The sequence below is a fragment of the Telopea speciosissima genome, chromosome 7 (genome assembly GCF_018873765.1).
Source record: "Telopea speciosissima isolate NSW1024214 ecotype Mountain lineage chromosome 7, Tspe_v1, whole genome shotgun sequence".
NCBI lineage: Eukaryota > Viridiplantae > Streptophyta > Magnoliopsida > Proteales > Proteaceae > Telopea > Telopea speciosissima.
Window position 1 is genome coordinate 26252130 of NC_057922.1, and position 27755 is coordinate 26279884.

At 41.3% G+C, this 27755-nt stretch overlaps 1 protein-coding gene across 2 annotated transcripts in view; it reads left to right on the forward strand.

Moving 5' to 3' along the window:
• The window catches only part of LOC122666773 (aspartic proteinase 36-like), a 65335-nt gene that overhangs the window by 7167 nt on the left and 30413 nt on the right, over positions 1-27755 (forward strand). The window contains exons 5-6 of one of the 2 annotated variants that reach the window (XM_043862843.1): positions 12365-12527; positions 12653-12684. In XM_043862843.1, coding sequence (XP_043718778.1) covers positions 12365-12527; positions 12653-12684 — 195 coding nt within the window. Of the gene's footprint in view, positions 1-12364; positions 12528-12610; positions 12685-27755 lie in introns of both variants that reach the window. The other variant, XM_043862842.1, reaches the window with a different exon arrangement.

Sequence of the window (27755 nt, forward strand, 5' to 3'; positions counted from 1 at the left end):
TTAACTTGGCCTAAAACCCACCGAAATGACCTACCGAAACATACCAGGAAAAATACAAAATTTCGATCGAAATATCCGAAATTTCGAATATTTCGGTCAGCCCGAAACACCGAAACGAAACGAGTTCTCGAAAATTGGTTGAAGGTCTTTTTTGGTTGCTTAAAGGCATAGTGTTGGTATAGGGTACACGCCAATGAGAGAAATCAACTAGGGTGGGGGAGAAAGCCAACTGATCAGGCTAGAACTCCAGAGGGTTGACCACCACAACAATAACAACTAAGCCTTATCCCAACTAAATGGGGTTAGCTACATGGATCCTTGCTCTCCAAACAGTTCTATTTGAGGTCATACCTGATACAAGGCCTAAACTATTCATGCCTTTTCTCACTACTTCTCCTAGAGTCATTTTAGGCCTGCCCCTAGCTCTTTTAGTTCCTTCAATCTGAACCAAATCACTCTTCTGCACTGGGGCGTTCCAAGGCCTTGGTTGAACATGGCCATGCGGCCCATGCCACCTCAAACGACTTACCCGAAGCTTATCATGTATCGGGGCCACTCTCAACTCAGTTCTAATATGGTCATTCCTTACTTTATCCTTTCTACTTTTTCCACACATCCATCTCAACATCCTCATCTCCGGTATATTTAGTTTATCTATATGACGCTTCTTAATTGCCCAACATTCTGTATCATACATCATAGCCGGTTGTACGACTGTCCTATAAAATTTTCCTTTAAGCTTTAAATTAATGTGTCGATCACACAACACTCCGGGCGCCCTTCTTCATCTCACCCATCCTATTTTAATTCTCTGTGAAGCATCATCCTCAATATTACCTTCTTTATTTAGCCCAAATATCTAAAGTAATCACTTGGCGGTATATCTCTTTGATCAATTTTCAGCATTTCGTTGTCTATCTTAGTGTAACTAAAGTTACACACCATATACTCTGTCTTCGTTCTACTTGTCTTAAAACATCTTGATTCCAAGGTTGATCTTCATAACTCCAATTTAGCATTAATCCCTATTTTTGTCTCATCCATCAAAACAATATCATAAAAAAAAAACATATACCAAGGAATCTCATTTTGAATGTCCCTAGTTAAATCATCCATGGTAAATGCAAACAAATAAGGGCTTAAAGCTGATCCTTGATGTAGCCCAAGTGTAATTGGGAAATCACTACCTTGACCTCTCACGGTTCTCACACTAGTTACCATTCCATCGTACATATCTTTAACTATTTTCACATACTTACTTGACACCCCTCTCTTCTCTAACACATGCTAGATTACGTCTCGAGGGACTCTGTCATAAGATTTTTCTAGGTCAATAAAGACCATATGGAGATCTTTGTTGCAGATTCTAAATCTTTCCATGAGCCTCCTAAGTAAGTAGATAGCTTTTGTCGTAGATCTACCTGGCATAAAACCAAATTGGTTCTCTGAAATAGTAGTTTCTCTTCTTAGGTTGGCTTCAATAACCCTCTCCCATTATGGGATGGTTGACCACTTGACCATAAACAATAAAGATTGAGGACTGGTGGAGAAAATGGATGATCCTATTAAAAATTATTTACACCATATGGAAATGACTTGTTTTGTTGCCTACAAAACATATGTTCTGGTGGCAAGACAACATTTGGCTGATGAAGTGATTATATCAAGGACTCGTGTTTTATTTGGTGTTGCAGACGATGTAATACTGAGGAGCTGAGGTGTCTTTGGCAACTGAATTTGGAAATCCTATTAAGAGGCTCTATTTCAGTAATAATATTTTCACTGATAACTGTAGTTACCTTTTCCATTAACGCTTGAACAGAATCAAATGACAAGAAGAATAACAAAAACAATATTTTGTTAGTTAGGAGAACCTTTTGCCATTCCTTGTATTTCCATGACCAAAAATTGTGTGGAGGAGGTTTTAATTAGGGATAGCTTAAGATGGTTGTCCACTGAGAAGCTCCTCATTGGACGATGAAAATGTCGGAAAAATAAAATCCCCATGTCAATGAACTGAACCTCAAATCTGTTAGGTCCTGCAACCCCCTCTGAACTCTTGGGTTTCTACATTCATTTGGACAACTCCGTGATTTAAGGATTTGTTTGTGACAAGGAGTTTGATCATGATCCCAAGGAATTCATGAATTGTATTATCTGTAGTATTGGCAATAAACTTCGTGAAAGTTGAAACAGTTCTCTAGGTATGATTAAGTTTCAATAAGTGAATCTCCTTGGCTGAGGATGATTGTTAGATTCAAGATCATGGAATGGAAAGAGAACTATTTCATTGAGATGCAAAAAGGATGTGGCTTATTGAAGCGTCCTAAACAAAATTGACACTGAAAAGGTGCTATCCAATATGAACAGCATCCATTTTGGATTCTCGTATGTAGATAACATGAGAACGTTACTAATTGCTTCATTCATATTGTGGTGGGAGGATTCTGCTTAAACAATGAGAAAACATAATACTAAGATATATAGGATTAAAAAAAAAAAAAAAGAGACCATGGAAACCACTGAATTAATCTATAGTTGTCAAGGCACTGCCTAGCGTCCAGGCTTTTTCTTGGGTTTAAGGCAACATCACACCTTGTTGACACTTCACAAGTTTACGCTGATTTATTGTGTACTGTTTATTTTTTGATGAATATTCAACAACAACTTAGCCTTATCCAACTAAATGGGGTCAGTTACATGGATTCTTACCCTCCAATCAACTCTATTCGAGGTCATACTTGATACGAGGCCTAAGCTATGCAGGTCTTTCTTCACTACTTCTCCCAGAATCATTTTAGGTCTGTCCCTAGTTCTTTGAGCTCCTTCAATCTGAATCAAATCATTCCTCCGTACTGGAGCATCTAAAGGCCTCCGTTGAACATAACCATGCCACCTCTAATGACTTTCTCGTAGCTTATCATGTATCGGAGTGACTCCCAAATCAGCTCTAATTTGATCATTCCTCCTTTATCCTTCCTAGTTTTGACACACATCCATCTCAACATCTTCATTTCTGCTACAGTGATTTTATCTATATGATTCTTCTTAATTTCCCAACGTTCCACACCATACATTATAGCCAGTCGTATGACTGTTCTATAAAATTTTTCTTTAAGTTTAAAGGAATACGTTGATCACACAACACTCTAGACGTTGAGGGGAAGCAATAGCAAGGGGATTAGGGAAAAGCTTGCTCTTGTTTATTCTTCCTTTAGAGATAGAAATTTATAGATTTTGCAATGGCAGAAAGAAGGGTAGACTTTTCCCAAAAAGGGGGGGGGGATTCTAATGTTTATAAATCCCCTTGTATGATAGATGAAATGGTAGGTTATTGCATCCAGACTTGTTCTATGGTTGTTGTTTCCACTTTGATTAGGTTTTTGTTGTTGTCAGACTATGCTTCAGTATCTGATGGGGCCTGTGGGCATGGTTCTTAGTATCGGTTTTGAGGCTAGTTTCGACCCTGGTTGAAACCGAAATATGCTAGGTTTTGGCTGAAACCTGGAAATTTTCTGGGCTAAATTCGAAACCTAGGTTTCGAGGATCAAAACAATAGTTTTTTGACCATTTTTTTTGTGCTGCCTATTATGACCATCTTACACCTATTCATGGAATTAGTTTCACACAAAAAAAAAAAAACACCAAAAATGGTAATTGCGATTTGGACCCAAGTTTGCTAGTGTATGCTGAATGTTGTTGTACACTAGCTTTGTTTTAAATACTGACTACATATAATATAGCTACAAGAAATGTAAATATGCAATTGAAACAATCAAAACATACATTAGGTTGGTAAAATACAAGTATACAACACTCACCACTCACTACCACATGGAGTTTCTTGGCGGGTCTAATCCATGAGGTGTGTACCACTGAAAATGTCGGTGATGCTCCTCCGAATGCAGCACATATGTATTCCATGACATATCTTGTGCCCAGTTGTTCTGTAAGTCCATGATAACCCACCTATAATCTGCATCATCAACAACCCAACCTAGGGAATGGCTTACTGAGACTATAATTGGGTGGAGCCGACACAAATGGTTGGGTCGGATACGAGAATATGTTGTCGATGAAAGATGACCCAGCACCTGGTCCATCTCCATGCTCAATGTTGGGGATGAAGTATAAAATCCACCATGACCACCACCATGGCCGCCCTCATAGCCAAATGCTGAACCGGTCCTCTTGAAGGATGGTCCACCAACATATCTACCATACCAAGCATGTGATGTTGAACCGACGCTCTTGAAGCCACTATCACCATGATGTGCTAGATTGTGGCTCTCTCCTATGAAGGATGGTGCACGCCAATGCAGAGATCCTCTACTCTCTCCCAAACTCATGGCTTCCATTGTGTCAGACAAGCCTGATCCATCTATGCCCATCTTAGCTGCCTCGTCCTTAGGTTTGAGTTGCCTGTGTGAACCTTGAGTGTAGCCTCCATTGGTACATGCATGGTTCGAGAACTCGCGAGATCTCGCCGAGTTTCTCAGTTTCTTGAGATAGCGAGTCGAGATGGGAGTCGGTTCCTAAAACTGCAATATCTTGCCGAGATCTCGGCGAGATCTCGGCCAAGTCTTGATTGCCATTTCTCTGTTTTTTTTAGTTATAAAATTTCAATATCTCGCCGAGATCGAGATCTCGGTATCGAGTTATATAGTTTTTTACCCAGTTTTCATGACCCATATGCCCATATGCCCATTTTTTAAAAAGAGAGCAATGTACAGAACTCGAAAATTGTCCAAAGCTCTCTAAAGTTTAGAGAAAAACACTCCAAGAGCTCTCTCTCTCTTAAATCTCTTCCTATTTCTCTCAAATCTTTGGTGGATTATGATGTTTGAAGTGACATTCAAGTGGTAAAGTGCAGATTCACCTCCAAATCATCACCTATTTGTAGGATTTCAAAGGTATTTTCTAATTTTTCCCAAATCTATTTTTTTCAAAAAAATTTGTGTAATACTTGTTAGATTCATGTGGTTTTGATATATGTTAAACATCTTTGCCCGATCTATCACTTGATGGAGTCGGATTTATTTTTCAGTTATTAAATTTTTTATTATAATTTCTGGAAATATAAATGATTTATTTGAAAAAAGAAAATGAAAAAAATAGGATGAATAGTGATTGTTTGAAAATGAATTTGATATATGTTAAACAACTTGGGATGCTCTACAACCCCATGGATTAATTTTTTATTTTCACCCATTAAAAAAATTATTTTATTTTTCAGATTTAATAAATATATTATAAAAATTTATAAAATATATATAATATGAAGGAAAAATACTTGTTGCTTATGGAAAATTATGTACAACATATGTGCATAATATTCAACTTGAAATGGTGTCAAATACATCATTACATTATATTTTTCTTATACTTTAAGTTAGAAATATTTTTAAAAAAAATTCAAAATATTATTTTTAATTAAGAAATAAATACTAGGGTTAGGGGATAAATAAGAGATAGTTATTTCATAGGTCTAGTTGCTTGACATTACGTTTAAGAGTTATGAATAGCATACTTTAAGTCTTGAATACCTTACTTTAAATGATCCATGGTTATTAATACATGCTTTTTTATGTAACAGTGTAAAATATAAGACATTTTGTACACAATGTCTGAAATAGCATGACAACATGGAGTCCCTATGTCCGCAGACAAAAAGAAGTCCAAATGCAATTATTGTGGGAAGTTGCTATCTGGAGGAGCTACTAGGTTAAAGCAACACTTGTCTGGTACAGGCAAGGATGTTGCCTCATGCCCAAATGTTTCTGTTCAAGTGAAAGTGACAATGGCACAACACTTGAAAGGAGGAAGATTAAAGAAAGCTGAGAGGGAAAGAATGCAACAAAAGTTTGATGAGGCAGTACTAGAGAGGACTGGTGTAGAGGTCCGTGGCGGAGATGATACTGACATTAGGCCTCCACCTGGTGAGTTTCAATCAGAGGTTGAATTGAGAATTTACCAGCAGACTTTGGCTGAGAGTAGACAAAGTTTTCATTTTGAGAATATAAGAACATATGAGCAAGCAAGAGGAGCTGGTGGATCTGGCTCAACTGCACTAGTACAAGAAGATGAGAGGAGGAAAAGCATTGGGACAATAAATATACCACTACCCCAAACCCGACCACGAGTACAAGCTCCAGATCCCATTTTTAAGCAGGATCCCACAACTTTTAGGCAACAAGATGCCTACCAGCCAACCATCCCGCAAATATTTGGTGGTAAACAAGAGGAAGCACGAAAAGCCTTCAGCAAGTTCATGCTTTACCATGGAATTCCAGCCAATGTAGCACAAGGAACATACTATAATGCATTCCTTGATGCTGCAGGGAGGGCTGGTGCAGGATGGAAGGGACCTTCACCACATGAATTATACAGTGTATATTTGCCTCAGGAGGTACAGGAGCTGAAAGATTACATTGATAGTTTGAAGCCAATGTGGGAGACATATGGGGTTACTCTTATGGCTGATGGATGGACTGGACTGGACCTACTAGACTATCCATCATAAATTTCATGGTGAGTTGCAATGGAAAGACTGTATTCTTGAAGTCCATCGATGCAGCAAATAATGTAAAGGATGCATCATACTTGTATAAGGAGTTGAAGCAAGTGGTGGAGGAGGTAGGACCAAGGAACGTTATCCAAATTATGACGGATAACAGTTCCAACTTTAAAATGAGCGGTGGGAGAAGCACTTGAGTCATCCATTGCATAAAGCTGGTGAGTTCAACATCCTTTACACTTTAAATGTTATAACTTTTTTACATTTACATATTCAAAACCCAAAGGCATTAAGTCAGTAAAGTCACTAACAAATCATATTTGTGGTGTCTACTTTACCAGCATACTATTTGAATCCAAAGTATCACTATTCCCATGATCTTGGGCTAGACATAGAATTGTTAGAGGCAGTTCAAATTGTTACTGCGAAGTTAGAGCTCAATCCAAAGACACAATCTGCTTGCAATGATGAGGTGAGAGTATGAGACTTTGGTACTTTGGTAGTTAGTTTATGAATGTAATTACTAAATAGGAAATACTAATTCCTCAAATTGAAATTAGATCAAATACTTTAGAGAGGCCTCAACAAGTTTCGGTCGACAAGCTACAGTGGAGGGTAGACAAAAGTCAGACCCTGGTAGGTGGCATGATATTACATATTTACATTTATGAATTATAATTTTATCTCTTTAGAATGTACATATTCTTACTATTCTATATATGTAATGCAGCCGACTGGTGGGTGCTTTATGGTACAAGTTCACCCAACCTGAGGAAGGTAGCAGTGAGAGTGCTCTCACAAACTTGTTCATCCTCCGGATGTGAGCGCAACTGGAGTACATTCTCATTGATACATTCTCATTGATACATTGAAGAGGCGGAGCAGGTTGGGTAGCGAGCATGGAGCGGCTTGTGTATGTGCGCTCTGATATGAGATTAAGGATGAGGCACATACGTGAAGGAATTGAGGCCAATGATAAAGAACCCATTGAACTGTCCAACATTTGCCAAGAGGACTCTGATGACGATGAGGACCCCTATTCCAGTGGGTGAGGGATCGTGTTACACCTGATATGGATCAGCCTGGGGGTAGGCTCGACCCCACCATTGCGTCTGTAACCGGCACTGATGTTGAGGATTATATGTCGTCGCAAGAGGGGCGTGCACATACAGAGTCACCGAAACCTTTTGAGCCTGCTGTAGGAAGTCCTGATGCGGATGATGATGGTAGTGGTGATGACAGTGGTAATGGTGATGGTGATGGTGGTGGTGGTGGTGGTCGTGGCATGCCGAGTGGCGGTTATTATGATGATCGTCATGAGGGGATGCGCGAGCAGTACCAGTATGAGGTGGGAACGCAGGGGGACCCTGTGCGTTTCACCGGTGAGTCTCAGTTTACGCATGCCACTTAAGATCAAGACCATGGTGGCCACCCTAAAACATACAAAAGAAAGAAGGGTCGCCAACACTCACATCAGTCAGATGCTCAAGATGATGACAACAGTATGAACACCATGCTTGCAAGTTTCGGAAGCATCAGTATAGATACTACTAGTGAGCATCAGTCATGGCAATCATCTCAGCATCATCATGGCTATGACTATGGCCATGAGAGCACCGGTTCTGATTATAGTGCCTATGGTCAGTATGGGCAGTCAGCAGCTGAGTATGACAGACAAAGCTCTGGGTCAGGTTTTGGGTACATATTCCCAGTCCCAAACCAGCCATACATGCCTCAAACTCAATATGACAGTAGCAGTGGATCTTACACTTCATACCAACAGCCTCCCATGTATCCTAAGATAGGGAGATTGGTATATGTTGATGAGAAGACTTATATGGCAGCTGTGTCATACTATGTGCAACACTATAGCAATTCCATGACATGGGAATTCTTTATGGATCAATGTGGGGATGAATTTATTACTCAATCATATTTTATGTAACAAATTCAGTGAACATTGATGTAATGTACTTTTTATTTGAATGTTTTGATTGATAATTTGATATGTACTAATTAGAATGTTTTGATTGCTAAATTTGCTAAGTTTTACTAAATTATATGTAGAGTAGGTTGTTTTAGACTTTTAGTACGACTCGTCGCCTACCAACCTATAGTCCAAAGTAAAACTCATATTTGGACTTGTTTTTTGGTAAATCTGGGCATGCCATTGTGTTTAAATGGCCTAAAATAGGCTGGATACCAAGTTTCAGACCCAAAATATGTGTAAAACCCACAGAGTTGGGGGTACGAGTCAAAAAAAAAAAATTTGCACCAACTCACCGAGATCTCGACTCAACTCTGTTTCTGGCTTGGCCGAGATGCCACCGAGACCCGAGTCTTAGAACCTTGGGTACATGCACCGTGGTTCTGATCCTGTGTGGCATGATAGAACTGAGTCTCACCTGTGAATCTGACAGGCTCTGAATCTAGGTCGAAATTTAATAAATAATTTAACAATCGCAAAAATAATCTGACTCTGTTAAGTCATAGACCGGAATATTCTATCTAACATATAAAAAATTAAAATGAAACTACCATGTCATAAACTAATTCTTCAAAAAATTAGATTTGGGAAAAAACCATAACCTTCAAGCTCCAATCAGCAAATTCAAAGTGTACTAGGGTTGAATGTGTATGAGAATGCAAAAGAGTGGTGATCAATGAAGTGATTTGGGCAAAAAATCGAAGTTTTTGGCAAAAACCTCCTCCCATGTGTTGAAACTTGTGGCACCTTGAGTTCTTTGTCAAAACCTGTTGAAACTGACAGGTTTTGATTGACTTAAGTGATTTTATTTATACTCATGGTTCGACCATTTTTCGGTCGAAACTTATTGGAACCTGAACTGCTCCCAATTTGACCCATTGTCTCATCTCGGGTGGGCTTGAAACTGAGAAATCTTGATCAAAACAGCTATCAAAACTGCTAGTTTTGACCGAGATTAAGAACCATGCCCGTGGGTAGTGACTATTTGCTGGGTAGGGCTTGGAACCAAGGAGATGAACTGTTTCATCTCGGGTGGGCTTGAAACTGAGAAATCTCGGTCAAAACAGCTATCAAAACTGCTAGTTTTGACCGAGATTAAGAACCATGCCCGTGGGTAGTGACTATTTGCTGGGTAGGGCTTGGAACCAAGGAGATGAACTGTAGAATATAATATTGTCTGGATCAGGGTATACATAGAACTGGCAAGTTGTCGACAAACAACTACCTAGTGGAGGCTTGTTCTGATTGCTACAATGAGAAACATTCTGTCTTCTTTTTCTCCTTGCCATCTTTGTTTTGCTTTTTGTTACCTGAACATTTGGGTTGGCTCAATTTACATTACTCTTTTATAATCTTTGAGCTTCTTGGTAACTTCTATTGCCACTTTGGAACAAAAAGTGTAGGGTAGTGTCGTGTAGAGCTCCCTGTTTGGGCAATCTAGCTTGCCTATAGGTGAAGGTCTCTCCCCTTCATTTCGTCCCTCCCTCTGTCATTGGGGATTCTAAGGTTTCCCTTCACCCTGCTAGTTTGCTGGATAACCAAGCCTTGAAATGGCACAACTCCTTGGTTGGCCATTTCATTGGCAGCCGCCCTCCCTTCCCTATCATCAAACAATCCCTGATGAAACAATGGAAACTAATAGGGTCCATGGATACTTAGCTGCTAGAAAACGGGTTCTTCATCTTCAAATTCTCTATGGAAGAAGATATGATCTGGGCGCTAGGAGGCCCCTGGCATGTTGGCCGCAAGCCGATCTTCCTCCAGCATTGGGATCGCTATTTACAACTCCAACGCATCAACCTAAGCTCCATTCCTGTATGGATTACCTTACCAAGACTTCCCCTTCACTACTGGTGCAAGGATGGGCTTAGCATTGTGGGTTTCGTTCTAGGCAAGCCTCTTTACTCTGATGGCAGAACGAAGAAAATGGACAGGCTTGCTTTCGTGAGGATATGCATAGAAATCTCAGCTGATGACCCTCCTCCCTCCTCTATAAGGGTCGTCGACGATGAGGGGTTCTCATTCAATCAAGAAGTTGGCTTGGAATGGCTCCCTCTGATTTGCCATAAATGCAAGGTGTTTGGCCATACCACCTCCAGTTGTTCCCCTTACCCTGATGCTTCAATTGGAGTCTCCACTTCTGATTCTGCCGGTGTTTCTCTGGGAGGTTCAATGAAATCGACTCTAGTCGTCGGTTCCACTGCTCCTGCAACCAACGATGTGTGTCCATGGCTCGCTCGCCCTTTCCCTTCTTGCGTGCCACTCACAACATCCCTAACCTTAGAGACTCCCTTCGCTCTCCTAGCCGAGGAAGACGTCATACTCGAACAAAGAATTCCTACCGGTGTTGAAACCTCCCCACTGGCTCTCCCTGCGGACATGATCATCGCTCTTCCTCCCTACCGCTGGATAACAGTGTCCCCAAACCCATCGGTCTGAACTCCTCTTGCAGTCTGACCTCTGTTTCCGCCTGCAATGCTGACCCCGAGGCTGTGATTGTTCAAGTTACCTCCCTGCTTCCTGAAGTTGCTCCTCCTGTCACTCTCACCTTACAGCCAACAGTTCAAACCCTGCTCTTCCTTCTGCTGCCCTTTCAGTCTCTTCCCTTTCTGTTAGAATCTGAGAAGAAGAGTAATAGAGCTGAAGTGCTTGAATGATCAATGAGATCAGTCAAGCTTCTATTTATAAAGAGTCACTTAGAAGTGAAATTACACAGTTACCCCTACTCTAATTAACTCTAATATTTAGAGTCATTAGATAGGGGAAAAGGGAAATAAAGAAGGAAAAATTACATAATAGAATACCAAGTATACCCCCACGGTATAGATCATACAATTCAACACTTTCCCATTCCAATCCTACCCTTCCCCCTCTCCTTCCTCTCCCTCTTTTGCCCTCTGAGGTGGGGCCTTCCAGTGGCACAAGTCTTCTTCCCCCCTCCTCTTTGCCTCATCCCCCCTCAGCCACGGGTACCTCTCCTTTCCCCCCTCATTTTCTATCCCATTCCCCCTTTGTGGACCCTTCTTATTCTAGGCTAAACCCCGCTTCCCACAGCCTGTCCCACCTGGCCCAGCCCTTTTGTCCCCCCCCTGACCCATAAGGATCCCACTCCCCAGTCTCTGGCCCGTTTGGCCCAAGCCACTGCCTGCCCTCCTCCCTCTGCTTCTTCGGACTCTTCAAGGGATTCGACCCTCTATAAGCCTATCTCCTCTTCTTCTCTGCCCGTGCCTCCAGCGGCCTTGTCAGTTCATGCTCCCCTTCGTGTATATCGTCGGCGTCATTGGTGCCATCGGCGCGACACTAGCTCCCCCCTTATCCCAAGGAGCTGCCCCCGCGAGAATATTCCTTTCCCATCAATGAGAAGGTATTTTGCCCCTAAGTAAGGCTATCTGCGATCATGCCCTGTGCCAAGGCGCTTAGTTGTGTTTTTTGAGTTCTCTTGCTTTTCTTTTAATCGCTCTTGTTCTACTTCGGGCCCGTTAGTCTTGTTGTTATTTTGCTTGCCGTTTGGTGTGTCGCTACCTTTGTTTGGGTGCTTTGCTTGCGTGGGGTTCTCTATCCCCACCCCCCCCCCCCCCTTTTTTTTTTTTTTTAGGCCCTTGCCTCCCCCTTGTAAAGGCAGGGTCTTGTAGTTTGGTTGCTTTTTGTTTGTCCCCCCCGCCCCCCTTGTTTCCTTTGGTAATGAATTTTTTTATTCATCCAAAAAAAAAACTGTAGTCTCTGTGCTTTTTTTCCTTCCTAATATATTCTCATATTGCATTGGAGTGCTTTTCCTTCTTCAAGGTCATGCTTCTTTTTCTTCAATTTGTTAGACCCTGACTTGTGTACCTAATGTACTTATATGTTTATCATTGTTGTAGACCACATTACAATGTCAATATGGAAGGAGTTGAGGTGGGGGGCGTTGTTCTCCAAGTACCTCTAGATGTATTTGCAACTGGGTCACGACAAGGGACAGTAATTGATAGTGGTACAACCTTAGCCTATCTTCCTGAGATCATCTATGAACCATTAATTAAGGAGGTGTGGAATATTTTCAGAAGCTTTTTCATTTCAACAAACATAATTTAAATTTCTTGCTTACTTTGTTTTGATACTTTTATTAGATTTTGTCTGGCCACTCCGATTTGACAATAAAAATTGTCCAGAAGGATTTTTCATGCTTTACATATTCTCAAAGGTATGATCCATCAAACCTCCACCACATTGCCCTATTATAGGTTTGGTACTTCTATTTTAGGTTAAAGATCAAAATTTGGAAGTTGTATATTCTTTTTTTTTTATGTATATATTCTTACCTGCCTCACTTCTTTTTGATGTCTTTAATATAATGTACTCCAATGGGTGTATTGGAGCATATCAATTCTGATCATTATTTTTTTAAGTTTCTAAGCTTGTTGTACTTAGGCCTCTTTATGCTTGACCTTTGCTTTCTGTTTTCTGATTCTTTTTTCTGGAAAGAATCATGCATACCTTGATCAAACTTTTCCACATTTTGACTGAAGCTTTCCTTTTGCTGTAGTTGACCTATATAAATAATATTTTCTATGAGAACCAAAAAAGTGTAAAAAAGCGCAACTGGAATACTTTTTTTTTTGGTCAGCACTTAATAACTGAAAATTTTTTGGCTGAAATAAGCGGACTTTTTTGGACATTGATTTAGAAATGTGAACCTTCAACAGCGGGTGAGTCTGATTTTTAATATAATTGGAGAACCTCCCAAAAGGTTATATAGAGATTCTAGAATTGTCCAAGACAACATGATCATCAAAATTGAGAATAGGACAGGGAAAAAAAAAGGGCATACCCAGTGCACAAGACTCCTGCCATTGCGGAGTCTGGGGAAGGGTCATAAGTTGGAAGTTAAAGAATGTAGGACAAGAAGGAAAAAGATGAAAGTAGAAGGTTGGAGAAGAAGAAGAAGAAGAAAGAGGAGAAGAGAGATGATGGTGCAATATTGTGTGTTGGAGTGTTCACTCCACCACACCTATATTACTTCGCTAATAATAAGAAAGGAGTTACATACACCTCCATAGGGAGGTAAAAGGTAAAAAAAGGAAAATTACAATACAAGACAACTAGACAACAATCTAGTTTCAAAAGTACCCTTATTACACAAACTCTAACACCTCCCCTGAAGCTAGAGAATAAATGTCATACATTCCCAGCTTGCACAAAAGGGCACTAAACTGATTAGGGATGAGCCCCTTGGTAAAGATGTCAGCTAGTTGATTGCTTGTCTTAACAAAAGGAGTACAGATGTAATCAGAGTCAATCTTCTCTTTGATGAAGTGCCTATCCACCTCAATATGCTTTGTTCTGTTATGTTGCATAGGATTGTGGGCTGTACTTATGGCAGCCTTGTTATCACAATAAAGTCTCATAGGTGCTTCAATATCGAACTCCAGCTCTTAGACTAGCCTCTTTGTTTACAAATCAGATTAAAGTTTGAATGCTTGGATAGTCTAAGATAGACCCCAAGCTAATGCTATGTGTTTATAATAAAGAGTGAAAAATACATGGACAATATTGCCCCTAACATATCCGAGATGGCTGTACACAAAATAGAAATAGAAAAAAGTCAAGAATACCCCCACGGTATTCTGGCCCATAAAATCCAACACTCCCCCTCAAGTTGATGCATATATGTCATGCATGCCCAACTTGACTAAAATAGGATGAAACACTTTGCCACTTAGCCCCTTAGTGAACACATCGGCTAACTGATCAATAGACTTCACAAAGGGAACACAGATGAGTCCGGCTTTGAGCTTCTCCTTAATGAAATGTTGGTCAACCTCCGCATGCTTAGTACGCATGCTGGATAGGGTTATGAGCAATGCTAATGGCCGCTTTATTATCACAATATAGCTTCGTGGGAAGATGGACAGTAACACCAATATCTTGCACCAATCCCTAAGCCATAAAAGTTCACAGATTCCTTGTGCCATCGCACAGAACTTTGCTTCAGCACTGGATCTTGCCACAACATTCTACTTCTTGCTACGCCATGTGACAAGGTTTCCACCCACAAAAGAACAATATCCAGAAATGAATTTTCTATCAATAGAGCCAGCCCAATCAGTATTAGTATAAGCTTCAACTTTTAGATCACCACTGGGAGATTAAAGTATTCCTTTTCCTGGAGCAGACTTCAAATATCGCAAGATGCGAAGAACTGCCTCCATATGAGAGGAATAAGGATCATGCATAAACTGGCTTACCAAACTCACTGCAATGGCTATGTCTGGTCATGTATGAGAGAGGTAGATCAATTTGCCCACCAATCGCTGATAACGACCTTTGTCAATAGGTTCACCTTCTTTCTCCTTGAGTCTTGTAGTAGCTTCCATGGGAGTATCTAAAGGATGACACCCTAATAACCCAGTCTCAGACAATAGATCTAGGATATATCTTCTTTGAGAAAGAAAGATGCCCTTTGAAGATCGAGCAACCTCTATCCCTAGAAAATATTTTAGAGTTCCCAGATCCTTTATTTCAAACTCATGGCCAAGGAAGAGCTTTAATTTGTTGATCTCATCACCATCATTTCCAGTCACTACAATATCATCAACATAGACTATGAGGATAATTACCTTATTACCAACTTGTTTGATGAACAATGTATGATCAGCATTGCTTTGCTTGTATCCCACAGAAACCATAGCCTTGTGAAATCTATCGAAGCCAGCTCTAGGTGACTGCTTCAACCCATAGAGAGCATACTTCAATTTACAACCTTGCCCCTGGTAGTACCATTACAGAAGCCCGGTGGAATGTCCATATACACCTCTTCCTCTAGCTCTCCATGGAGGAAGGCATTCTTCACATCCAACTGTTGAAGATCCTATCCAAGATTCACAACACAAGATAACAATACTCTTACAGTGTTGAGTTTTGCAACTGGTGTGAAGGTCTCTTGGTAGTCAACTCCATATGTCTGAGTAAAGCCCTTTGCAACCAGACGTGCCTTGTATCGATCCATTGTTCCATCTGCCTTCTGTTTGACCACAAACACCCATTTACATCCCACTGGCTTTTTCCCTGGAGGAAGAGCCACAAGATACCACATATTATTTTTTTTCAATGCTCTCATTTCTTCCAACATTGCTGCCTTCCACTTTCCACCTGTAGATGCTTCCTGACAATTTTAGGAATGGAAACCAAAGAAAGAGAGGATACAGATGCACGAAAGGAAGGAGAGAGAAAACTATAAGAAATAAACTGAGATATGGGATGCTGAGTACAAGTCCTAGCACCTTTGCGATGAGCAATAGGTAGGTCGGAAGAAGAGGTCTTACTAGGAGAAGAAGGCTTTGGATCTTGAGTCGGCAACTGGATGGGTATTGGTGCCACAGTGGATTGAAGCTGCCCTTTTTTGAAACATCCTTTTTTATCGGTGATAATGTTGGAGTGGTCTATTCTCTTCTGAAATTCACCAATGGTTCTCTGGACTGGAGTTAGCTCCCCCTGAATAGGAACATCACCACTACTATTTTCCATGGTCTCCCCCTGTAAAGGATTCCCCTCGGATGAAGGGGCAATAACCAAAGGAGGCTGGGCAACAGCCAAAGGGGGCTGGGCAGCAGCCACAAGGGATAAAAGAGGAGGAACCTCAAAGGTCAACACATCTTCACTAGAACTCTCCCCCTGAAGAGGAGGTGAAGAATAATATGAAAGGCTTTCATGAAAAATAATATCCATACTGACCAGAGTACGACGGGAAGGGAGATGGTAACACTTATAACCTTTCTGGGTTGGAGAATAACCCAAAAAAATACACCATAACCCCCGAGGTTCAAGTTTGCCAGGAGATTTTTTATCTCTGGCATAACATACACAGCCAAACACTTTGGGGGAAACCATAAAGGAGGAATCCCCAAGTAAAACTTCAGCCGGATTATGGGAGTCAAGAACTCGAGAAGGCAACCTATTAATAAGATAGGCTGCAGTGAGAACAGCATCCCCCCAATATTGGGAGGGAACATGTTGAGCAAACATCAAAGCTCTGGCCACTTCTAATAAGTGGCAGTTCTTCCTTTTAGCCACACCATTCTGGGCTGGGGTATCGACACAACTAGTTTGGTGAATAATGCCATGATCAGCCAAGTATTTTTGAAATTGAGATTTTTTATACTCGGTTCCATTATCACTTCTCAAAATTTTGAGAGTAGCCTGGAACTGAGTTTGGACAATTTTTTGAAAATGCTGAAAACATGAAAAAAACCTGATTTTTTGTATGCATAAGATATACCTATGTGTTCCTAGAGTGACAGTTAATAAAAGAAACAAACCAACGATGATCAGAAAGAGAAGTTTTACGACTAGGGCCCCAAGCATTAGAATGCACCAAATGAAAAAAAGAACTCCTTTTATTTGAAATAGTAAGTTGAACGTGTCTCTTTGGCCAGAACACATACCTCACAAAAGAAATCAGGTTTATCAAAACCTTTTTCTAAAGCAGAAAATAAATAAGATAACGTGCTTAATGGGGGTGGCCTAATCTAGAGTGCCATTGGTAAAGTTCCGAAGAGACGAAGGAGTTCTAGTGGAGGAGGTGTTGTTGGTGGAGAAAGACGACCATCATCAAGAAGCTACAATCCACCTTGCAATTTCTCACATCCAATCGTCTTCCCTATCACCAAATCCTGAAAAACATAGTAGGAAGGAAAAAAAATTACTTTGCAATTAAGATCACGAGTAAGACTACTAATAGAAAGGAGGTTAGTAGCAAAATTAGGAATGTGCAAAACAGAAGACATAGTAAGAGAGGAAGTGCCGTTGATGATTCCTTTGCTAGAGATGGGAGTAATGGGAACCATCAGCTACCTTGACATTGTCTTTCCCAAAAGTGGGACAATAGCGATGGAAGAGGCTAGAGGAACCAGTCATGTGATTTGTAGCTCCAGAATCTATAATCCAGGGATGGGAAGCTACTGAAGCACAATGCCCACCAAATAAAATACCTGACTGGGCAAAGTTTGAACCTGAAGGAGCAGGAGAATTGGCAGTAGCAGATGCAGTAGAGGCAGCAGCAGTGAAAGACTTTCGCATGCGTAGGAATGCCTGTAGATCATCTTAGGACAGACCAATGGCAGTAGCCCGGGCTGTAGTAACAGTCTCAGAGTGATTTCCCTTGTTTTCTGTTTTCTTCTTGGCAGCCCGTTTAGCCTTAAAGTCAGCTGGTTTTCCATGAGTTTCCAGCATTTCTCTTTGGTGTGGTAAGGTTTGTGACAGTGCTCACAAGTAATAGTGCCTGTAGTAGAATTTCCAAGAGAGAGATTTCCAGCAAGTGCAGTAGTACCCAGGGCAGCAGTCTGTAGGGCTGATCTGTCAGTAATAGGAGGGTGCGGTTTTCTTTAGAGGAGACCAAGGCATAGGACTGTTCAAGTGTGGGAAAAGGAGTATGGCCCAACACTTGAACACGAATCTGGTCATACTCCACATTCAACCCTGCCAAGAAATCATAGACCCTGATCTTGTCCACATGTTTCTTATAGGCAACAATGTCAGCAGTTGTAGTAGGGTGGAAATCAGAAAAGTCGTCCAATTGTTGGCAGAGGCTGCGCAGAGTAGCATAGTATTTAGAGATGGATAATTCTCCTTGAGTAGTGTGAAGGACCTTCTTCCTGAGTTCATAAACTTGGGCATCATTGCCAAGCTGCCCGTATGTTTCCTTACAAGCAGACCAAATCTGAGAAGCTGTATCAAGGAGAAGAAACCCACGTGCAAGGTCTGAAGTCATTGAACCAATCAGGTATGACATGAGAACCCCATTGTTGGCAAGCCACCTACTTTAAAGAGGACCAGGTTCAGTTGGTATAACATTGGTGCCATCGATATGGCCAGTAAGGCCACAGCCAGCAATGGTAAAGGATGCAGATCGAGACCATAGCAGGTAGTTGGAACCATCCGTGATATTCTGTTTTGCATTGGCCATCGTGATCAGAAGTAGCAATGGAAGTGACTGAGTCACCCATAATCGCAGCAGAGAAGAACCCAAGTCACGGAAGGGCTGGTTGAAGGAGAAATCCAGTAAAACCTCCATGAGAAGCTCCAAAAATTGAAGGAGAAAGTCCTGGAATGATGATAAAATAGGTCTCCAAAAATTAGCAATAACAGATAGGGCAACACCCCAAATCGATTTTGTCTTTCGAAACCCTGATTTTGGTGAGATCGATATAAGGGAAAAGGCTTCAAAAACTTCACTGGATGGAGCTGAAAGAAGGCTCGAGTGTGCTCTTTTGAGTGCTGGATCACCCTTCAAAAAATCAGCAGCAACCAAAATCAATAACCCCAAGATCGATTATTGTCAGGATTTTGTAAAAAACCTGAGATGGGAAAAAAATCGATCTTGAGGAGGTCTTCAAGTATGGCTGGAGATAGATGCTTGTCCAATAATTCTGCTGCAGTTCTTGATCTTCAATAAGGTGGACAGATTCCTTGTAGTTACGATTGAAGCAGTCCGAGAAAAAACTTGAAGGCTTCAAATTTCGCAGACAGAGTGCAAGCTCCGATCGATCAGAATTTTTGTATCATGGAATGAGGTGATGGAGGGCAGCAACTGGATCTGTGGATCACCTCATCAGTGCTGCCCTATGTGAGAATGAAGAACAAAAGGAAAAGAGGTCGAGGAAAGGGAGATCGAGAAAGAGAAAGGGAGAAGTAGAGATCGAGAATGGAGAGATGGAGAAACCTAATTCGAAACTTGCTCTGATACCATGTTAACAGATCAGAATTAGAGTTTGAATGCTTGGATAATCTAAGGCAGACCCCAAGCTATGTATTTATAATAAAGAGTAAAAAAATACATGGACTCTATTCCCCCTAACATAGCCGAGATGGCTGTGCACAAAATAGAAATAGTAAAAAGTCCAGAATACCCCCACGGTATTCTGGCCCATACAATCCAACACTCTTCAACCATAAGAGTTGTTTGTCAAGAAATAATACCGCAAGCGTACGGGTCAATCATAGCTACGGGTCGAACACAAGGAGATAAGCCACTCTATCTTACTTATTTAAAGTAATGCGTAAGTGAACCAAATTAAGATGATTAAACTAAACTGACGATCCTAACACATGCATCTAATGATTCCAACAGCCTAACCATTCATCATCTAACCTACCAAAATCTAACTCGGAATACGAGATTGACGGATTAAAATTACCACATCCACACACATATAAAGAACATAAATCCAAGAGCAAAGAGATAAAACCCGAAAATTGCTTGAACCGAACTGAACTTGATAAGCTTCCTCTACCAAACTTGAATTCGCATCTACCAAATCTGAAAAATAAAAATTTAATCATAAGACACAAGGCTGAGAGTAAATAAAATAAAATCCCAACAGAATGAAAGAAATAAAGATAATGAGAATGAGAATGAAAGAAATAAAGAGGATGAGAATAAAAGACAGAAAGAAAAATAAGATTGATTACTCCCTTCTACCAAACTTGCAATGAATGTGTTGATTGAGCATTGAATGAATGTTGTTGATGAAGCCTACGTTGCTTGAATTAACTTGCATGCCTTCCTTCTTCGAATCTCTAAATTCCTCTCACAAGAACTATAAGGCTTGAAACAAAAACTACACCTAGAGATTGAAGAACTTACAACCAAAATTGAAGAACAATCTTTGAATTAAAATTGCATAAAAGAAATTACAAAAACTATCCTACAATGCAAAAATCCTAACTCACTTTCGTAGGAATTACGGTTGCACTTAGCACGTGCAACAAGCCTTTAAACCCCTAGGTTACCCTTAGTGGACGAGTTTTGTCTCGTGGGTGTTTGCAGTGAATGTACACCCAAAATTCAATAAATCCAAAAATGTTCCAAATTCTAATTGTGGCATAAAGTAGGATAGTGCACACAATATTTAAAAATGCTCAACTAAAGATCGAGGAGCCAAAGATTCCCCCACACTTGAATTTTATTACCCCACATCAATTCAAGCAACAAGCATGTATCAAGATTAAGGGATCTCGTCATATCTTCTGAACACTACTCACCTTCAGGTAAACTACTCATAGCATCGATGGAACCAAAGACTCAGACTTTGAGTATTTTTTACCATACTTTTCCTTTCAGGCATTCAAGGCAATAACTTTTCTTCCTCTTCAAATAGTGAACTCTATTTCTGCTCCACTACTGTTCCCTAAATGACATGGTGGAGCATACACTAGATACCCAAGTACTTGGTAGCTTCGCTTTTTGCATATATCTATAAAGACATTGATGTTGGAGTTTTTTTTTTTTTCCAGAAGTTTCCTTCCAAGGAATTTCGAACAAGTCACCCCGCTTCTTGAGGCACCAGTGCCCTGTCTAATTCCAAGGAATTCCACTTTCCTTTCTTGTTACTTTTTTTTTTCACTTTCATGCCTTGCCACAAATTAGTCTCAGCTTCTAGCCAAAAGATCAAAGGGTCCATAAAACACAGAGAGGAATCTAGCCATCAAATGAAATGGTGCTCATATTTTCTAACTCAGTCCCCATCACCGGATGCGTACTAATTACCGTCCTCGAAAAAGGATTTTTTATTATTTCGCATGCTAGGGTACCTAGGTTTCTCTTTCTCTCACGTCGCAATCAAAGAAACGTATGCACAAAACTACCACCCCAATCAAAATTCACCAATTAAGTTCACACACCCCCCACACTTAAATCATGCGTGTCCATAATGCATGCGTAAAAGAAAGTATAAGGACAAGGGAGGGCGACATACCGGAGATCAATCGTCAAGGTACAGAGGCTCACGAGATCCACGACCTCTTCCACAACTGGAATGGGCATCTCAATGTATGGCTTCAAATGTTGGCCATTCACTTTAAAGGTAGCTCGATTGATTGACAACGGCAGCCTCACGAGGAAATATAGTTTTAACAATATAAGGACCATCCCATCTAGAGCGCAACTTACTTGGAAAAATATGCAACCGAGAGTTGTACAACACCACTTTCTAACCTACCTCAAAAGATTTTCTCAAAATTTTCTTATCGTGGAAGGCCTTGGTTTTCGCCTTGTAAATCCGGGCATTCTCATATGCATCATTTCTCAGCTCTTCCAACTCAGATAGTTGGAGCTTTCTATGCCCACCGGCCTCAGATAGATCCAAATTCAATTTTTGTATGGCCAACCAAGCCTTGTGCTCAAGTTCCACTGGTAGGTGACACGTTTTCCCGTACATGAGTCGGTAGGGGATCTGACCGAGATCGGTCTTGTAAGCGGTCCTAAATGCCCACAGGGCATCTACCGATGGGTCGACTAATCCTGCGGTTGGGCTCACTGTTTTCTCTAGAATCTATTTGATTTGTCTATTCGAGACCTCCACCGCCACCAGCTCGTTTGCGGATAGTAAGGAGTCGCAAGCTTATGGGTGATCCCATATTTTTGCATGAAGGCCTCGAAAGGCCTATTGCAGAAGTGCTTACCCTTATCACTTATGATTACTAGAGGAGTGCAGAAGCGGGATAAGATATTTTCCTTCAAAATTGGACCACCACTTTGTGGTTGTTGGATTTACAGGCGATGGCCTCTATCTACTTTGACACGTAATCCACAGCCAATAGAATGTACAAATTTCCAAAAGAATTGGGAAACGGTCCCATAAAGTCAATACCCCAAACATCAAAAATTTCCACAACAAGGATAGGGTATAGGGGCATCATGTTTCTTCTAGAGAGACGCCCTAAGGATTGGCATGAAGAACACGCCTAACAGTAATTAAAAGCATCCTTAAAAAGACTAGGCTAATAGAATCCGCACTGTAAAACCTTGGCCGCTGTCTTATTGGGCCCAAAATGGCCTCCACAAGCCTGATCATGGGAAAAAGATAGGATAGAGTGTTGCTCATGATCAGGAACACACCTCTGGATGACTTGATCCGGACATGTCTTAAAAAGACAAGGATCGTCCCAGAAAAAATATTTAACTTGAGAAAAGAAACGATTTTTATCTTAGGTGGACCAATGTGCAGGTGTCACACCCGTAACTAGATAATTAACAATGTCAGCGAAACCAAGGTTCACTAGACATTGCCATCAAATACTTATCAGGAAAGTTCTCGTTGACTGGAGAATCATCAGTCAAGGAATTTGGCAGCCAGGATAAATGGTCTGCAACCAGATTTTCACTACCCTTCTTATCCCTAATTTCAAGATCAAATTCTTACAACAAGAGGACCCACCTGATGAGGCGAACCTTGGCATCTTTCTTCTACACAAGATATTTGATAGCTGTATGGTCCGTGTACACAATGACATGTGAGTCTATCAGGTAGGGCCGAAACTTCTCTAATGCAAATACAACAGCTAGAAATTCTTTTTCAGTAGTGGTATAATTAAGTTGTGCATCATCTAGAGTCCTACTTGCATAATAAATGACATGGGGCAGTTTATTGATTCTCTGCCCTAGGACAGCCCCTATAGCAAAATTAGAGGCGTCATACATAAGCTCGAATGGCTTTGTTCATCTCAGAGCTTGAATAATGGGTGCTAAGGTCAACTCTTTTTTTAATTGCTCTAAACTCTTATGACACTCAAGGGAGAAATCAAAGGGTTGATCCTTTGCCAACAAGGTAGTTAGAGGTCTAGCTATCTGACTAAAATCCTTGATGAATCTTCTATAGAAGCCAGCATGACCCAGAAAAGATCTAATATCCTTTACACTCTTGGGTTGTGGTAAAATGACAATAAGGTCCACCTTAGATCTATCAACCTTAATCCCATCTTAGAAACAATGTGACCAAGAACTATGCCTTGCTTCACCATGAAGTGGCACTTCTCCCAGTTCAAGACCAAGTTCTTTTCTATGCATCACTTAAGAACCAAGGAAAGATGGTGCATGCAATTAGAAAAAGTAAAGCCGTGAATAGAAAAATCATCCATAAACACCTCTAGGAAGTGCTCTACCATATCAGAAAAGATACTCATCATGCACCTTTAGAATGTAGCAGGGGCGTTGCAAAGCCCAAAAGGCATACGCCGGTAAGCAAAAGTTCCATAAGGGCATGTAAATGTGGTCTTATGTTGGTCTTCTAGAGCAATAGGGATTTGGTTATAGCCAACATATCCATCAAGAAAACAATAATATTCATGGCCAGCTAATCTCTCTAACATCTGGTCAATGAAAGGCAAGGGGAAGTGGTCCTTCCATGTTGCACCATTCAGCTTCCTATAGTCAATGCAAACACTCCATCCTGTTTGGATACGGGTTGGAATCAGTTCATTATTTGCATTTTCAACTACAGTGACTCCTCCTTTTTTAGGCACAATTTGCACTGGACTCACCCATTGGCTATCAAAAATGGGATAAATTATGCCATGATCCAAGCATTTTAGGATCTCCTTCTTAATTGCTTCTTTCACCAAAAGATTAGCCCTCATTTGGGGTTCCCTAGAAGGATTGGAACCCTCCATCAGATGGATATGATGTTGAACAATAGAGGAGCTAATGCCTTTGATATCCGACATGGACTAACCTATGGCTTCCTTATGTTCTTTCAGAAGCTTGATCAACTCTTCTTCTTGACTATAAGTCAGATCAGAGGCAATAATGACAGGAAGAGTTTGATCTTATCCTAGGAAGGCATATTTTAGGTTGGAGGGCAACGCTTTCAACTCTAATGTAGGAGGCTCAATAATGGAGGGTTTAGGAATGGAGGTGGATAGGGGTCCAAGGGGCTCCACTGGTGGTTGGATGCTTCAGACCTCAGAAAAGACGGTATCATCAACACCTTCTAACTCTTCCATATACTCCTGAAATCCCGAATCAAAATCAATCTCAAAGAAAGTCTCAATGTCATTGGGGAATCCCTGAAGCATAGGCACCTCCTCATTTATATCGAGCTGCTTGCCCAACCTAAACACATTAAAGTCCATAGATGTGTTGCCAAAAGACAATTTCATGAGACCATTCCTACAATTGATTAAAGCATTACTGGTAGTAAGGAATGGTCTACCCAAGATGATGGGGATTTGGTCCTTGATGTTTGCAATAGGTTGGGTATCTCGAATAATGAAATCCACAGGGAATACAAATTCCCCAACCTGAAGTAGGACATCCTCAACCATCCCCTTAGGAGTTTTTACTGATCTATCTGTAAGCTGAAGGGTGGTTCTAGTGGGTTTCAGCTCTCCCAATCCCAATTGTTGGTAGACATGAAAAGGCAGTAGGTTCACACTTGCACAAAGGTTTAATAAGGCATGATCAATAATGGTGTTGCCATAGTTGTCACGGCGTCACGGCGATCCAAGTCGGTGGAGGGGTGTCACGTCGATATATCGACATGTCGCCCGCCATGGCGTTGCCATGGCAAGCATGTCAACCATGTTTTATTTTTTATTTTCTCTATTTTTAATGTTTTAATAGATGTATACTCAAGCCATGTTTTATTTTTTCTCTATGGTTTCTCAAGTTTTAAGAAGAAAATTCAGAAATCGAAGAAGAAATCAAAGAGGGAAAGAAGAAATCGAAAGAAATCGAAGAAGAAATCGAAGAGGGAAAGAAGAAATTGAAAGAAATCGAAGAGGGAAAGAAGAAATCGAAGAGGGAAGAAGAAATCGAAGACAGGAAGAAGAAATCAAAGAGGGACGCCATGGCGTAGGTCGCCATGCAACCTTCTCCAGCTCCAGGACGTCATGGCGTCGCCATGACAACTATGGGTGTTACCTATAGTGCAAGATATGGTGGGGCTCCCTAGGTCCTTATGCTTAGCTGCTACTGGTTGTGCGATGAGAGAACCAATGTGAACAGCCAAGAATGTCTTTTTAGGCACATTGGTGGTCCGCTTCTGGGTACATACGTCTTTGAGGACTTTTGCGTAAGCGGGGACCTGGGCTATAGCATCCAACAAAGGGATGTTCACCTGAACCTGTTTAAAGACACTAAGTATTTTCTCCACAGAAGGAGATTTCTTACTAACCAACCTATTTGGGAATGGAGCAAGTGGAGTATACACTCTTTCCGGGGTGGTTCCTTTCTCAAAAGAATTATCTTTGGTTTCATCAACCAAATCATCTTGAATTTCTTCAGGTTCATCAGACGAACCCGGAACAGAAGGCACTACAACGGCCTCATCAGTAGGAGGAGAGTCAACGGGAATGATAGATGGTAAAGACTGAGGGGTACTAACCTGTTGATATTCACAGCCACTCCGTAAAGCATATACTGCATTAATCTGGCTGGAGGGCCCTAGATGTTGTTGACCCTGTGCAACATTGAGCTGAGGAGCTTGGGTTCCTTACTGAATTAGAGCTTAATATCTAGGATTCGGCTCAGGTTGGCTAGGCAATTTTCCTTTTTCCCTCTCATGTAAGTTTGTAACAAGCTGGGTGAGTTGCTTCTCCATGGTATTATGGCTTGTCATGAGAAGGGCCATGTTTTTTCCAGCTCACTTATTTTGCTGCCTCTCCAACATTGGTAAACCCAAGGGGTTGCTGATAAGGTGCAAGGAGAGGTGGCCTAGCAGAATTCATCTGAGGTCCTAAATGAGGACAAGGGGGAAGGGAATAAGGAGACAGACTTGGGTTTTGTGGTGCAAAATTAAGCCTTTAGGAACCATGCTGGCCTTGATGGTGAAAGTTAGATGGGCCTGCTTGGTTCCCTTGATTCCAGGAGAAATTATGGTGATTTCTCCATCCTGAATTGTAAGTGTTGCTATATGGATTGTTATGGTAAAGAGCACTTACATTTTCAGTGTTGGAATTACCCGCAAAGGTATTGGGGCATTCCTCCATGAGATGACCAGGTGTATGGCACCAACTGCACATGGATACCTGGTTGACTTGGTTAACTAGGACAGGCTCCTTAGGAACTATGGATTTCAACCTTTTTATGAGGCTATCTAATTTGGCTTCTTTGGCTAGTACACCCTCAATGAGGTAACCTTTAGTGGTCCTTTCAGCCTCTTGGGTGGACTCCCATTCCCTAGTCTTATCAGCCAAGTTGGTCAAAAATGTCCAAGCCTCATTCTCATCAGTAAAAGATGTAAATCCGATGGGACACATAGACTCTAGTAGCTGTTTGGTCTGAAAGTCAATGCCCTCATAAATGATTTGGCAAAGTTGCCACAAGTCAATATCGTGGTGAGGGCATTCTAACAGGAGATCCTTGAACCTTTCCATAAATCTAGAGAAGGACTTATGTGGTTTCTGCCTAAATTGAAGAATGTCACTCTTGAGTTTATTGGTTTTGTGAAGAGGGAAAAACTTTCTCAAGAAGACAATCGTAAACTGATCCCATGTAGTAATGGAATTAGTTGGCAAACCATAGAGCCACTTCTTGGCTTGGTCTTTCAGAGCAAAGGTTATGAACCAAAGTCTAACTGCATCATCAGACAAATTTTGGACTTTAATCAGAACACAAACCTCCTCAAATTCCCTAAGGAAGAGATAGGCATCTTCATTGGTCATCCCATGGAAATGGGGCAACATACTAATGAAGTTGGACTTTTTTTTTTGGATGAATAAATATTAAATTACGAAGAAAAAGAAGGAATATACAAGCCCAAGGGCAAAACCGAAGCTAGGAACTAGCTAGGGCGCAAAATGGATAGAGGGAGACCCCAGGAAACAACAATGAGCCTGTTCCTTGGGGTGTCCTTCACATCCGAGGGGGGGAGTGATCTGATCTTAGATGAAACATAAAAAAAGATGGCCTTCCAAATCATGTCGAAAGAGCGGGAGTTGGACGTCCATCTTCTGAGGTTGCGTTCCATCCAGATATGGGAGATAGTGGCGCAAAAGGCAATCTTGCCAACCGAATCACAAATTGTCTTCCCTCCAAACGTCATGTCAATCCAAATCCATTCCCTGCTGAGGGGGAGGGGGGAGCGCCGACTTGGCCAACAGTGACGAAGAACATGGGACTAGATGGAAGAAGCAAAGGGGTAAGCGAAAAACAGGTGATCTGCATCTTCAGCCCCATTCCAACAAAGATAGCAACTGGGGTGAACCTGAATATGCTGATAGATGAGGAAGCCTTGGATGGGAAGGCAATTTGTAAGGGCGCGCCAAGCGGTGAGACTATGGCGGGGGATGTGGCCTCTAAACCAGGCAACTCTATGCCAAGGACAGGGGGTCCCTCTATGTCTAACCAAGTCCCAAGCGGAGTGAGAGGTGAATCTGCCTGAGGGGGAGTGGAGCCAAAGGGTGGTGTCACCTCTACCGCGGTGCCCAGGGGGGATAGGGGGGAGGGAGCTCCACAGGTCAGCAAGGGGGGGAGGGGAGATGGGGGGGGACCAAGAG